Raw genomic sequence first — 13,655 nt, 5'->3', positions numbered from 1 at the left:
AAGAAAATCTAGGGACTTTTTTATTACATTATAAAAAATTAAAAACGTACGGCACCCTTGGAATTAAGGCGCATTTTGATATATTTAGATTTTTTAGGTTATATTTAAAGCCAAATCGAGGGAAATTTAATAATATAATTAAAGGAAATCTAGGGACTTTTTTATTAAATCATAGGATACTAAAAACGTATGGCAACCCTTGTAGTTGCCAACGCGCCTGCGTTCTAATATATTCAGATTTTTGAGGTTATTTATCCAGTCAAATCTAGGGATATTTAATTGCTAATTCAAGGAAAATCTACGAACTTTTTTATCAAAAATTAGGGAAGCTTAAAAATGCCATGTGTTTGTAACCCTTGTAATTAAAATAAAGTTTGATATATTCACAATGATATTACCAAAATTTAAATATTTTTTCTATTAACGACGTTGCCAAATCTAGACCAATTTCCTTAGATTTGAGGATATTTGAGACACTTGGCAAGCCTGTTATGAATCATTTAAATTTTTTTTTAAGCAATTTCCATAAAAATTGGATTTTTCTAAGTTTTAGGGTCAAATCTAGGGACTTTTTTTTAGCAAGAATATTTGATATCAAAAACATACGACAACCCTGGTAATAAGGGTACATTTTGTTTTATTCACAATAAATTTTAACATAATTAATTTTTTTTCCTATTGACGACGTTGCCAAATCTAGACCAATTTCTTTAGATTTGAGGATATTTGAGACACCTGGCAAACCTGTTATGAATCATTAAAAATTTTTTTAAGCAATTTCCATAAAAATCGGAATTTTTCAAGTTTTAGGGTCAACTAGGGATTTGTTTTTTATCAAGAATATTTAATATCAAAAACATTCGACCACCCTGGTAATTACGGTACATTTTGATTTATTCACAATAAATTTTAACATAATAATTTTTTTTTCTATTGACAACGTTGCCAAATCTAGACCAATTTCCTTAGATTTGAGGATTTTAAACACGTGCCAAGCCTGTTCTGAATCATTTAAAAAAAAATTTTAAGCAATTTCCATAAAAATGGGATTTTTTCAAGTTTTAGGGTCAAATCTAGGGATTTTTTTATCAAGAATATTTGATATCAAAAACATACGACAACCCTGGTAATTAGGGTACATTTTGTTTTATTCACAATCAATTTTAACATAATTAATTTGTTTTTTCTATTGACAACGTTGCCAAATCTAGAAAAATCTCCTTGGATCTGGGAATATTGTTTTTTTATTTTTATCAATTCCCACGAAAAATTACAGATTTTCTATTTTTAGAGTCAAATCTAGGGACTTTTTTTCAATTAAAATTATTTCCAATTAAAAACATATAACATACCTGGTAATTAAGGTACACTTTATTATATTCGCATTTTTGAGGTTATATATCTTCATTGCTATTGGTGCGATTCCACTAAAATTTCGTATTTAAGTTAAATGAATTTTAACATAATTTAAATATATAAAGATTTCTCTTTTACTACTGACAGCGTTGCCATATCTAGTAAAATTTCCATAGATATCAGATATCTTAAAATTTTATTGGCGCTTCATATACGTAAACCATCATTTCCTTATAATGTTTTTCCAAGTTTTATCTCATATAAATGAGACAACAATATTTTGACAGTTTTGAAGGCAATTTAACACTCCAATTGTGTCTTGGTAAAACTGTAGAGAAACGTCAATTTAAAAAAAAGAAATCGATTAAATCATCCACTTAAAACCAGAAGCATATCGATTTTTAATTGCCTCAAAGTGATTATCATCGTCAAGTTGTAGCGATCAAAGACCGTTTTGTAATACTTAAGGTTGATTATCGTCTAATCAACTATTAATCTTAGACGTGTTGCGGGGTTGTTGATGCCGCGATAAAATGTTGAATTGTTAATGTTATTATTATTATCAGTGGCGCGTATACCCAAATTAATTTCCATATTAAAAAGCTTGATAGGCTCAATTGAGGTTATTAATCGAAATGTGAAACGATATATATATTATCTCGAAAGATCCCTATTGTTTCTATCGGAACGTTTAAGAGTTTATGACCTAATTTTACTTAGAAACTTGCAAATAATAGTGAAAAAAATATATTTTGTGTATTATCTTGAGCATAAACAAAAAAAAATGACGCAATTTATTTGAGGGGCTCTTATCGAAAAATAATAAAATATAATCATTACTAAGTGTAAAAATGTTAATTTTAACACGTTTCAATTATTTTTATTACGCATTTTCCCTAAAAAAATATTTTTTTTTTAGTTGAACGTCGAAGACGGTTCAACATAAATGATCGAATCAAAGAGCTCGGGACCCTCCTCCCGAAAACCAACGACCCTTACTACGAAATCGTGAGGGACGTGAGGCCGAACAAGGGTACGATCCTGAAATCGTCCGTTGAATATATAAAATGCCTGAAAAGTGAGGTGATGCGACTGAAACAGACAGAAGCGAGACAAAAACAGATGGAGAACATGAACAGGCGGCTACAGCTACGAGTACAGGTAATACTCCAGAGTCCTCATTCTAGGCAACTGGACTAGTGCCAGGTCAAACTTTCTCAAAAACTAACGCCAACTGTGGAAGAATTTTCTCTTTATTCCAGGCAGTTGATGACGTCAATCATCTGATTACCTCAGAAACTTTAAAGAGAAATTAATTTCAACTGCCTGGAAGAATTATCTTTTTATTCCAAATAGTTGACGATGTTAATCATCTGATTTCTTTAAAAACTTTAAAGGAAAATATTTTCCGACTATCTGGAAGAGTTAAGTCGTCACTCCAGGCAATTGGGCAGATGCAATTATAAATTTCCTCAAAAACTTTAAATAAAAAATAACCAGAATTGTCTAGACGAATTTTCTCTTTATTCCAGGCAGTTGATGACCTCAATCATTTAATTAACTCAGAAACTTTAGAGAGAAAATAACTTCCAACTGTCTGAAAGAGTTATGTCTTTATTCCAGGCAATTGGGCAGATGCAATTTCAAATTTCCTCAAAAACTTAAAATAAAAAATAACCAGAATTGCCTAGAAGAATTTTCTCTTTATCCCAGGCAGTTGATGACGTCAATCATTTGATTAACTCAGAAACCTTAAAAAGAAAATAACTTCCAACTGTCTGAGAGATTTAAGTCTTTGTTCCAGGCAGTTGATGACGTCAATCATTTGATTAACTCAGAAACTTTAAAGAGAAAATAACTTCCAACTGCCTGAAAAAGTTATGTCCTTATTCCAGGGAACTGGACAGATGCAATTTTAAATTTCTTCAAAGACTTTAAATAGAAATTAATTTCAACTGCCTGGAAGAATTATCTTTTTATTCCAAACAGTTGACGATGTTAATCATCTGATTTCTTTAAAAACTTTAAAGGAAAATTTATTTCCGACTGTCTGGAAGAGTTAGGTCGTCATTCCAGGCAACTGGATAGATGCAATTTTATATTTCCTCAAAAACTTTAAATAAAAAATAACCAGAATTGCCTAGACGAATTTTCTCTTTATGCCAGGCAGTTGATGACGTCAATCAACTGATTGCCTCAGAAAATTTAAAGAGAAAATAACTTCCAACTGTCTGAAAGAGTTATGTCTTTATTCCAGGCAATTGGGCAGATGCAATTTCAAATTTCCTCAAAAACTTAATATAAAAAATAACCAGAATTGCCTAGACGAATTTTCTCTTTATTCCAGGCAGTTTAAGACGTCAATCATTTGATTAACTCAGAAACTTTAAAGAGAAAATAACTTCCAACTGTCTAAAAGAGTTAAGTCTTTATTCCAGGAAACTGGACAGGTGTAAATTCAAATTGCCTTAAAAACTTTAAATAAAAAATTGCCCGAATTGCCTAGGCGAGTTTTCTCTTTATTCCAGGCAGTTGATGACGTCAATCATTTGATTAACTCAGAAACTTTAAAGAGAAAATAACTTCCAACTGCCTGAAAGAGTTATGTCATTATTCCAGGCAACTGGACAGATGCAATTTTAAATTTCTTCAAAAACTTTAAATAGAAATTAATTTCAACTGCCTGGAAGAATTATCTTTTTATTCCAAACAGTTGACGATGTTAATCATCTGACTTCTTTAAAAACTTTAAAGGAAAATTTATTTTCGACTGTCTGGAAAAGTTAAGTCGTCATTCCAGGCAATTGAGCAGATGCAATTTTAAATTTCTTCAAAAACTTTAAATAAAAAATAACCAGAATTGCCTAGACGAATTTTCTCTTCATTCCAGGCAGTTGATGACGTCAGTCATCTGATTTCCTCAGAAGCCTTAAATTTCCCATCTATTTCTATGAAACGTAGTACTTCGGAAAGGGTTTTTAATTTGAAAGAAAAGGTGTATCAATAAAAATTTAAAAAAACTAAAAGATTTCAGAGCAATAAGTAGATATGTCAAATTAATAAGATTTCCAATAGATTTTTTTCCAAATAGATTGTCAAATTAATAAGATTTCCAAGTAGAAAAACCGGAATAAATTCCCTAATTTTCAACTTATTTCCATGAAAATTAGCTTTATGGAAATGGTTTTTAATTTAAAATGAAAAGTGTATCTATAAAAATTTTAAAAAACTGAACAGTTTTAGAATAAAAATTAAATATAAAAAATGTGTCAAATTAATAAAATTTCCAAGTAGAAAAACTGGAACAAATTGCCTAATTTCCCACCGATTTCTATAAAAATTATATCTATGGAAGGGAGTTAATTTAGGTTTTTAATTTAGAACAACATGTATAATTATGAAAAATTTAAAAAGAATAAAAATTAAATATGGAAAAATGTGACAAATTAATACGATTCCCAAGTAGAAAAAGTGGAACAAATTTCTTAATTTTTCACCGATTTCTATGACAATTATATTTGCGGAAAGAATTTTTAATTTAGAACGAAATGAATATCTATAACAAAATTGAAAAAACTGAAAATTTTCGGAGAAAAAAAATTAATCATGAAAAAATGTGAAAGATTAATAAGATTCCCGAATAGAAAAACTGGTACAAATTCCTTAATTTCAATCGATTTGCTTAAAAATTATATCTTCTATCTAAAAGGATTTTTAATTTAAAACAAAAGTGTATTTGTAAAAATTAACAAAAACAGACAATTTACTGAATAAAAATCAAATATGAAAAAATGTGATAAATTAATAATATTCCCAAGTAGAAAAACTGGAATAAATTTTCCAAATTCCATCCGATTTTCATGAAAATCATATCTACGGAAAAAATTTTTAATTTAGAACAAAAAGTATATCTTTAAAAATTAAAAATTTTCAGAATAAAAATTAAATTTGAAAAAATCTGACAAATTACTAAGATGTATTTTTTTTTTAATTAACGATCCAAATAAGGTTATATCGTTTGTAATGTTGTTGGGCCTAGGGATGAATAAAATAAAAGTCCAGTCCTATTTAAACTTGCCAACGTTTCGCAAAATATATTTGCATCTTCAGGGCGGTCAAAAAATTCAATAATAATTAAGACAATAAAAAAAAGTGTTTGTACAATCAAAATTTAATTTTAATTACCAACTTTAATTTATATCAAATTATCAAATTCTTGACTCACCTAACTAGCATTGTTTCAATAAAAGTAGGGTTCAGTTGATCTTCCATTAGGTTATTGGGTCCAACACCTCCTCTTCTTCCCTCCACGATAGAAGATGTAAAATCATGTCAAATGCCTGGAAGACGTATAAAATTACACCAAAACCATGGCATGATTAAAATAAAATGAAAAACACTCAATTACTTAGAGTGCCTGGAGGATATAAAAAAATTATACATCAAATGCATGGAATTAACGAGCAACGACTTAATTGTCTGAAAGATGTAAAGAATTACTTAAATCAACAGGACTTGTCAATTTCAAGAAAAGTCCAGTTAAATTTCATATAGTTCTTCTATTTTCTATACGCTAAAATTAATTCTGAACCTACAGAAGCATTCTTAATTAACAGAGCTCTTAAGATAAAGCCAATATTCCCACAATGCCTAAGAAGTTCCAATTACTTTTACCTTTCTTTTTTTTTTGTGTTAAAATAAGTGCTCCAAGAACCTCTTCAAAGTCCCCCAAAGTGTATTTTCATTAAATCAAAGCGAATCCTCGACCATATTAAATTAAGGGATCCTTAATTAATTGAGTTCTTCCTTGACCTTCTAAAATCGTGTTAAATCGTGTACGATAAATCTTATTAAGTAAGAAATTCTCACGCATCGTAATAGAATTATCAGGACAAATAATAGTGCGATGGTATTAAATTGAAACGATTGCACCGGATGCACCAAGTGAATTTTTTAACAAGGGAAATGAATTTACTATATTAATCCTCGTAGACTTGCAATTTTGCAACTAACCTTGACCATAACGATGATAATTAGGAAGATTAGTGGCTGCATGGTTTAAAATACGCCTCGCTAATCACCGGTCTTTTAAATGAATCTCACTTCTAGATGTCACTTGGAAATTGCACAGATGATGCAATGATAAAATGAAGTTTTGCGAGAGGAGGATTTTGAAAAAGAAATAACACTTCTCCAACCAGTTTCTATATTAATATCTGTACCCATTTTCAATTTTACCAAACTGCCTTAGCCTACATTAGCGCCATAATTTTATTCCACGATACTATCAGTTCAGTTAATCTCATATAGCGATTAATGACTATTAAAGACCTGTGACACCTTTCAAATCCTTGATGGACATATATTATCATTTTTAAACGTTTCATTTACAGCAGTTTCATCAAGATTTCGCCATTATTTCAGGAATTGGAGCGGCAAGCGAAATCTCATGGTCTCCCAGTGTCGGACTTTAATTGGCAGAGTTTATCCCTGAACAATAACCCTTCGCCTTACAACTCGTATTCCAGCAATCCAAGTCTGGACTCGAGCTTAGACCACGGGTTAGATCACAAGTTGGAGCACGCCCTGGACGCGAATTTGGATCACCTGGATCACTCGCAACCCCCCTCGGTCACTGCGATCATGTCGCCGATATTTACGGATCACTCAAGTCGAAAGGTAATATTCACCACCGGTTTTGATGAATTATGAGAGTTTCGATCGTAGTTTTCCTTTCAGATGCCAGACGTGATATCGGACGCGACTTTAAGCTTAGCAGCAGCAATGGAAGAGGGAATGGACGACGATGATCTCGTGTATAGCGTGAACAGTGACCCGATGCTATCCTCCCCCAATGCCCTCAATGGTGATGCTTTTCTAGTGAGAAACGTATCACCTGTGCCTAGATCTGGCGATCCTCTGCTGTCAGAAGAACGCATCCCCACACCCACCCCTACCAGTCATATTGATGATACTGGAGACACCTTAGACATTGATATGATAGCATGATCTCAGTCTCACCGTTTGGTGAGATCTAGATTATAGCTGTTCATATAGCGAATTTAAATGTTCAAAGCCTGCTCTTGTTTTCATTAATGTTACCATACCATCGTGTTATACTAGATTATTTATTACCAAAAAGTTATTCTTTAAGTTAAATGGTATGCAGGGTGTCAATGGTTAAAAAGGAGTCCATAGGTTATTATCAATTTTGTAGTGCTCCATATATCCATATCAAGATTTGCCAGTATAAGTTTCTTTCCAGTGTAACTTTTTTATATTAATTTAGCATTGCAGACAAATGATTTTATTGTGGTTTAAGGCATCAATCCAGATAGCACAGACCATCCAGTGAAATGTCCAAATACATTACCGGTGACCTATATTAATATTTAGTGGATATACAAATTTTGGCATGAATAAGTGTTTACTTAGTCGATATTTAGTGTTTTACTTACGTAATTTTTAAGAAGGAAATTAATAGAGTTTTATGAAACTACTTACAATTAAGTAGTAGTTGGTAGTAGTCAAGACACAAAACCGATGTAGGAAATAATTACATATTCAAAATTCTGCTTGATTGAACAGGATTTAATTAGATTTATCGCTTGGTATCCAAACAATATTCACCACCGGATAGGTTTTTGCTTGTTTTAAAAAATATGCGTGCTTTAAACATTCAACATAAAATATGAGATCTATGCACCATTTATTACTGCCAAGCAAAGCTAATCTAACCATATCTCTTAATATCCAGGATTGGAGTCAATCAATTATCCACAAATAGTGTCCAAATTATTTACATGAGTGTGTCACGATATTTAATGGATATCCGCCGGATAGGTTTGTGCGATCTGGAAAAGAATTGTGGTTATATGACATCTACTGTTAAATTTACAAACTTATAATTAATAACTACCTTCTCGAAATAATAATGTCACTCTAAAATAAATTTGAAATCAAAAGATACAACCAGCAAATGACACTTAAGGGTTAGTGTTAAAATTTGCATAACATGAGGAAATACCTGCATCTTCTACTAAATCTTGACGCTTATGTTCACTAATTTTTATTCTAGACTTGAATGCAGGTTCAAGGGTCAGTGATATGTCCCGATCTGTTTTGACCATAATTTCTGAAAAGTCTGCCTGAGAATACGACGTTTTATAAAAAACTGTAAATAGATCTTTTTTTCCAATTTTTAGAATTCTGATGTCCATGAAACATAATGGGAAGAATCCCCAGATAGCACCCTTTAAGCCATTAAAGTCTCTTATTGGCAACTGAATATCTTGATTTTTATTTGCTAAAAATGTTGTAATTATTGATTTATAGGATACTCCCAGGGCTCTTTAAGCAACTACTGAAAAAATTATTGAAATTTGTACACTAAAAATCAAATTATTGATATTTTTCTCACTGGAGTGCCTGGAAGAAATAAAATAATTTGTCTCTTATTCGCAAGTAAATATCTTCATTTATAGTGGCTAAAATATTGTAATTATTGATTTCTAGGAAACTCCTAGGGCTCTTCAAGCAACCACTGGAATTATTGAAATCCATACACTAGAAATCAAGATATTGATATTTTTCTCACTGGAGTGCCTGGAAGAAATAAAATAATTTGACTCATATTGACAACTAAATATCTTGATTTCTAATAGCTAAAATATTGTAATTATTGATTCCTGGGATACTTCAATCATTCTTTTACTTGAAGCAAATTTTGAAAAAATAGCTAAAATCCATATACTAAAAAATCAAGATATATTTTTCTCACTGGAGTGCCTGGAAGAAATAAAATAAATTATCTCTTATTGAAAATGTTGTAATTATTGATTCCTGGGATACTCCAATGGCTCTTTCAGCACATCTTGAAAAAATTACTAAAATCCATAAACAAAATAAATATAATAATATCCTTGTCAATGTTTTTTATGTAAACATTGCTTTTTTTAAAATTATGTATAATTTTGACATTTAACTGTACTTTTGTTAATTTTTGTTGTACCTTTTGATTTTGACGTACCTTTTCTTATTTTAATGTATCTCTCATGAAAAAATTAATTTTAGAGTCTAATGATAATTAGTAAACTCATCGAAATCCATTACTAAAGATTAAAAGATTGACATTTTCATTTGTGGAGAAAAATCTTCCTGCCCTTTCTAACCCGCTATAAGAATTTAAGTCATATCGATTTAAAATTATGGTACTTTTTTCGAGCATACATATATATGGAAATGATCTGAAACTGGTGGAGTAAAAAAACAAATTCAAGATCGGCACATTCGGACCATGCTTTAGATGTATGTTCCTTATACCTCAGTAAGCAAGATCCTATCTCATTTGTTCCTCGATTATCAGATCATATCATTTTATTCTTTGTTGATAAAATTTAAAACATTTAATTTAGATTTGAATTAAGTAGAAAAGAGACACATTTCCCTTGAGGTTCAACCACAGCAACTACATAGTTGTCGATATTTTTGTATAGCTATTCAATCGATATATCAACTGTTTTTATACTTTATGTATAAAATGCAGTTTTATGAGTTATGACGTTCTTCTATAAATGAAGCGATATATCAAATTAATGATTAACATCATTTAAAAAATTTTGCAGTGGTGTAGATACTGGGACTTCTGGGACTACTAAAAAAAAAATCCCTGACATGCAGATTTATGAATTCAATCTTGATCTCTTTTGAAGCCATTGGAAGAAATAACTGATTTTTTCAATGAAAAATAACTTATCTTTACAGAAATTTATGTTATTTGTTTTATATTGATCGATAATACACCCAATTGAACCCTAATCTTTATTTCTAGAAAATAATTCACCAAAAAATCAAGAAAATTAATTAAAATGGAAAAAATCAGTGATTTAAACCTGTTCAACCTTGTCACGACAAAAACACCAAAACTGGTTTCAACTAAATTAAATTTAAGGCAAGAGTAATATGTTTAATTGTCGATTAACATCATCTAAAATGATGTTTGCAGTGGTGGAGATACTGGGACTTCTTTGCTGCATAATCTTTTGCTCCCACTGGATATTTTAAAAATAAATTTCTTGACTTTCAGATTTATGACTTCATTCTTGATCTCTTTTGAAGCCAAAACTCTTGAACAATAACTGATTTTTTTAACGAAATCGTGCTTTTTTATTTAAAAAACTTTATTTTAAAAACATAGATCACTTGATTGAACTCTTCTCTCTATTTACTTATTAAGAAAATAATTCACCAAAAAATCAAGAAAATTAATTTAAATAGAAAAAATCGTCATTTTGACTTGTCACTACAGACACCAAACTGGTTTCAACTGAGTTCACTTTAAGGCTAAAATTTGCTTTTCTGCAACCAAAGAAAAAACCCATGCCGCACGTTTTGCATTAGTATTTTGCATTACTGTGTTCTATCTTACTGTGACAAACTTTTAACCTGAATCACCCTGTATAACCTCAACTTATGGTGGATCTATAAACTGGACGTCGTGGGTGACGTTTTTTTTTTAACAAATGTTCTAGTATGATTTTCAAAAAAAAAAAAATAAGATCAGGCAAAAAAGTAGTTGAGTTATTACATAGAATACCGACAGCTTTTCTAGGAAGTCTGCTTAATCTGAGTTAACTTAACGTTTTAGTTTCGTAATCGTCAGTTTAACTTTCGTAAGAGTTTACATGATTTTATTATTACTATTATTATTGTCCCAGAGCTGGACCTGCACACTATAATAATTTTTATTTAAAAAAATTGTGCTAATCGTGAAAGCCCATGAATGTCGGATCTCAGTATAAATAAATAATAGTATTAATTTGAACCTGCTGATAATATTTTTTTTTCGTCTATAAGTTTATTTGTTAATCCAGCTCTATTTTAAATTGAGATCCCTTTATAGAAAATCAAATACGTATTTAGCTTGACTTAGATAAGTTACTAGTTTAGACCCAAAACGAATACCGTAGTAAAACCCCCAAAATTGTACCGGTACTATAATTCTTTGCTATTTTAGAATAATTTCTAAATGAACTGGATATCTATATATGAAATTATGATATTCATAAGTGATATTGTTGTTAACTTTGTAGCAAACTCTATGTGACGCATGCCCAATGCGATTTGTTACAATTATGAAAAAAATACTTTGTAGATAAAATACCCCGTTATAGTTTAAAGACCTTCAGCCCAAGCAAATATTGTTATTTTTTGTGTTTTTCAGATCATAGTTTATCTAAGGAGTTTAAGATTTATTATATTTGTTTCAATAAATGTTTTGATTTATTGTGTTTTTTATTACTATTGACACTTACCCAGTCAAATTAAACAAATCAGTTCGCCAAAGTTTTAACTTAATTAACATTGACATTTGAATTTCATCTTATAACTAATGCAGAAATTCGTTAACGTTCGTTGTTAATGACCACTGCCTGGTGGCCGCCATTTTTATAGTGGTTGTGTCCTTTTGATGTTGGTCATTCTGAACATTTTTAGTGTTGCCAACAAAAAAAATTATTAAATATCGTTAATTGCGCTACACTGGTCCAGTGTTTTTGCTTCCTTATTTCGACAGTTTGGACATTTGAAGAAATAATCATGACCTGACGAAATAAGGAATGAGGCAATAAAGTTATTTTATTTGATAGAAAACTGGATGCCTGAGAAAATACGAACAATAATTGTTTATTATAGAATAGTAAAGTAGCAACACCAAAATAAACAGCTGCAAATAAATAGTAGTTAGAGTTTGAGGTGCCAATAACTCTTTTCCCATTCACACGTTTTTTTTATTTGACTGTTATAATTATAAAATTCCCTATTAGATCCTAGTAAATTAACAAAAATTAAAGATGTTTTTACATGGTAAACAAATGTTTTGGAAGTATTATAAAATTTACTACATTAAATAGTAATTAAACCTGCATGCTGCGGCATTAGATAACATAATAGAAAAACCCGCACAGCAATGTTTTTTTGTAAATTCAGAATATACTCGGGTATAATACATACAATTTTTATTTTTAATGTCCTGTTTATGGATATGAAATATAGTAAGTATACATTTATCACACATAATGTAATACATGGAATATACTATGAATATATACAGTGTATATCCTGAATATACCGGATATAACTGAATGAATGAACCTTTTTTCACAAAAAATACAATTACAATTGTACAGTGAAGTCTTCAATAGAATTTAATATATGTTTAAGCATCGTCAAATTTATATTGCAAATTATGAAATGTTAAGTAATAAATTGTTTACATAATTTTGTGCTTAGTAACATAGGTGTAAAATATTGTGACCTAATTGATAACATATTCCTTTAAAAGGAAGTGTTTTATAAACCATTGTACTTAGTAAGTTAGGGATAAGATACATATTGTAATTATTAATAACTGATATATTTTTTTAAAACTTGTTTCTGTATAAAATGCTATATAGGCTATAGGCATTAGTTTGCATGCCATGGCCTGAGTCAAACTCCAAGAATTCTTGTATGTTATATGAACTTATATGAAGCAAGATTTTTTTAATTGTGAGATTAAATTTATTTTTAAGTCAGACTTTTTATTTCATCTGGTAGGCAATTATGGATATTTAAAAAAAAAATTTTGAGTTAAGGTTGATCTAAATAAATAAATAAATAAATAAATAAGGTCTTTAATAAGTCAAACAAAGTTACAAAATTTTTTTTTTTAACAAATAATAATATACAAAATAATGTAATTTAAATAGTACAGGAATGGCGAAGTCTAGCAAATAAATGCTATTCTACTTAACCATGTGCATGTACCTATGCTTACTAAAAGTAAGAGAAGAAAAAAAGAAAATCAATCCCTAAACTGTTAGCCATATTACAGACAAAAACATAACAGAGCCATTCAATACACCACTTCCAGTATCAATGTGAGGGGAGACCCATATACAGTTCTGAACAATCTATGAAGCAGCAGCGAGAAGCGTCTTAAAGATACAAAAAAAAAAACAAAAATAAATCAGATCATAAATTCACTGGACGATTTTGTGTATCTAAAAGATAATTTTTTACTTTAAATTTAAATTTATTAAAATTGAATTTATTAAAGTCGAAATTCGTCAGGAAGTGAGTTAATCAAGCTAATTGCATTATAAGAAAAAGATCTAGTATAGAGAGCAGTTCAAAATTGTGGCATTGAAAACTTTAACTTATATCTTATATTGACAGAGTGAGCAGAACGTCTTGTTTTAAAAATGGTACGCAAGATATTAAAATTTCGATCTTGATTAGATAAAAGTTTATATGTAAAA

General features: G+C 29.9%; 1 protein-coding gene across 2 annotated transcripts in view; it reads left to right on the top strand.

Annotated features, from left to right (window-relative positions):
• LOC126748965 (transcription factor EC) overlaps window positions 1-11,640 on the top strand; it is a 96,245-nt gene extending 84,605 nt beyond the window's left edge. The window contains exons 4-6 of one of the 2 annotated variants that reach the window (XM_050458522.1): window positions 2,276-2,517; window positions 6,781-7,035; window positions 7,084-11,640. In XM_050458522.1, coding sequence (XP_050314479.1) covers window positions 2,276-2,517; window positions 6,781-7,035; window positions 7,084-7,365 — 779 coding nt within the window. In that variant the 3' untranslated portion in view covers window positions 7,366-11,640. The remainder of the gene's footprint in view (window positions 1-2,275; window positions 2,518-6,780; window positions 7,036-7,083) is intronic. The other variant, XM_050458523.1, reaches the window with a different exon arrangement.
• Window positions 11,641-13,655: the final 2,015 nt, after the last annotated feature.

This window comes from Anthonomus grandis, chromosome 22, assembly GCF_022605725.1.
Source record: "Anthonomus grandis grandis chromosome 22, icAntGran1.3, whole genome shotgun sequence".
NCBI lineage: Eukaryota > Metazoa > Arthropoda > Insecta > Coleoptera > Curculionidae > Anthonomus > Anthonomus grandis.
Note: the sequence above shows the minus strand (reverse complement) of the source record. Positions and strands in the feature narration are given on the sequence as shown.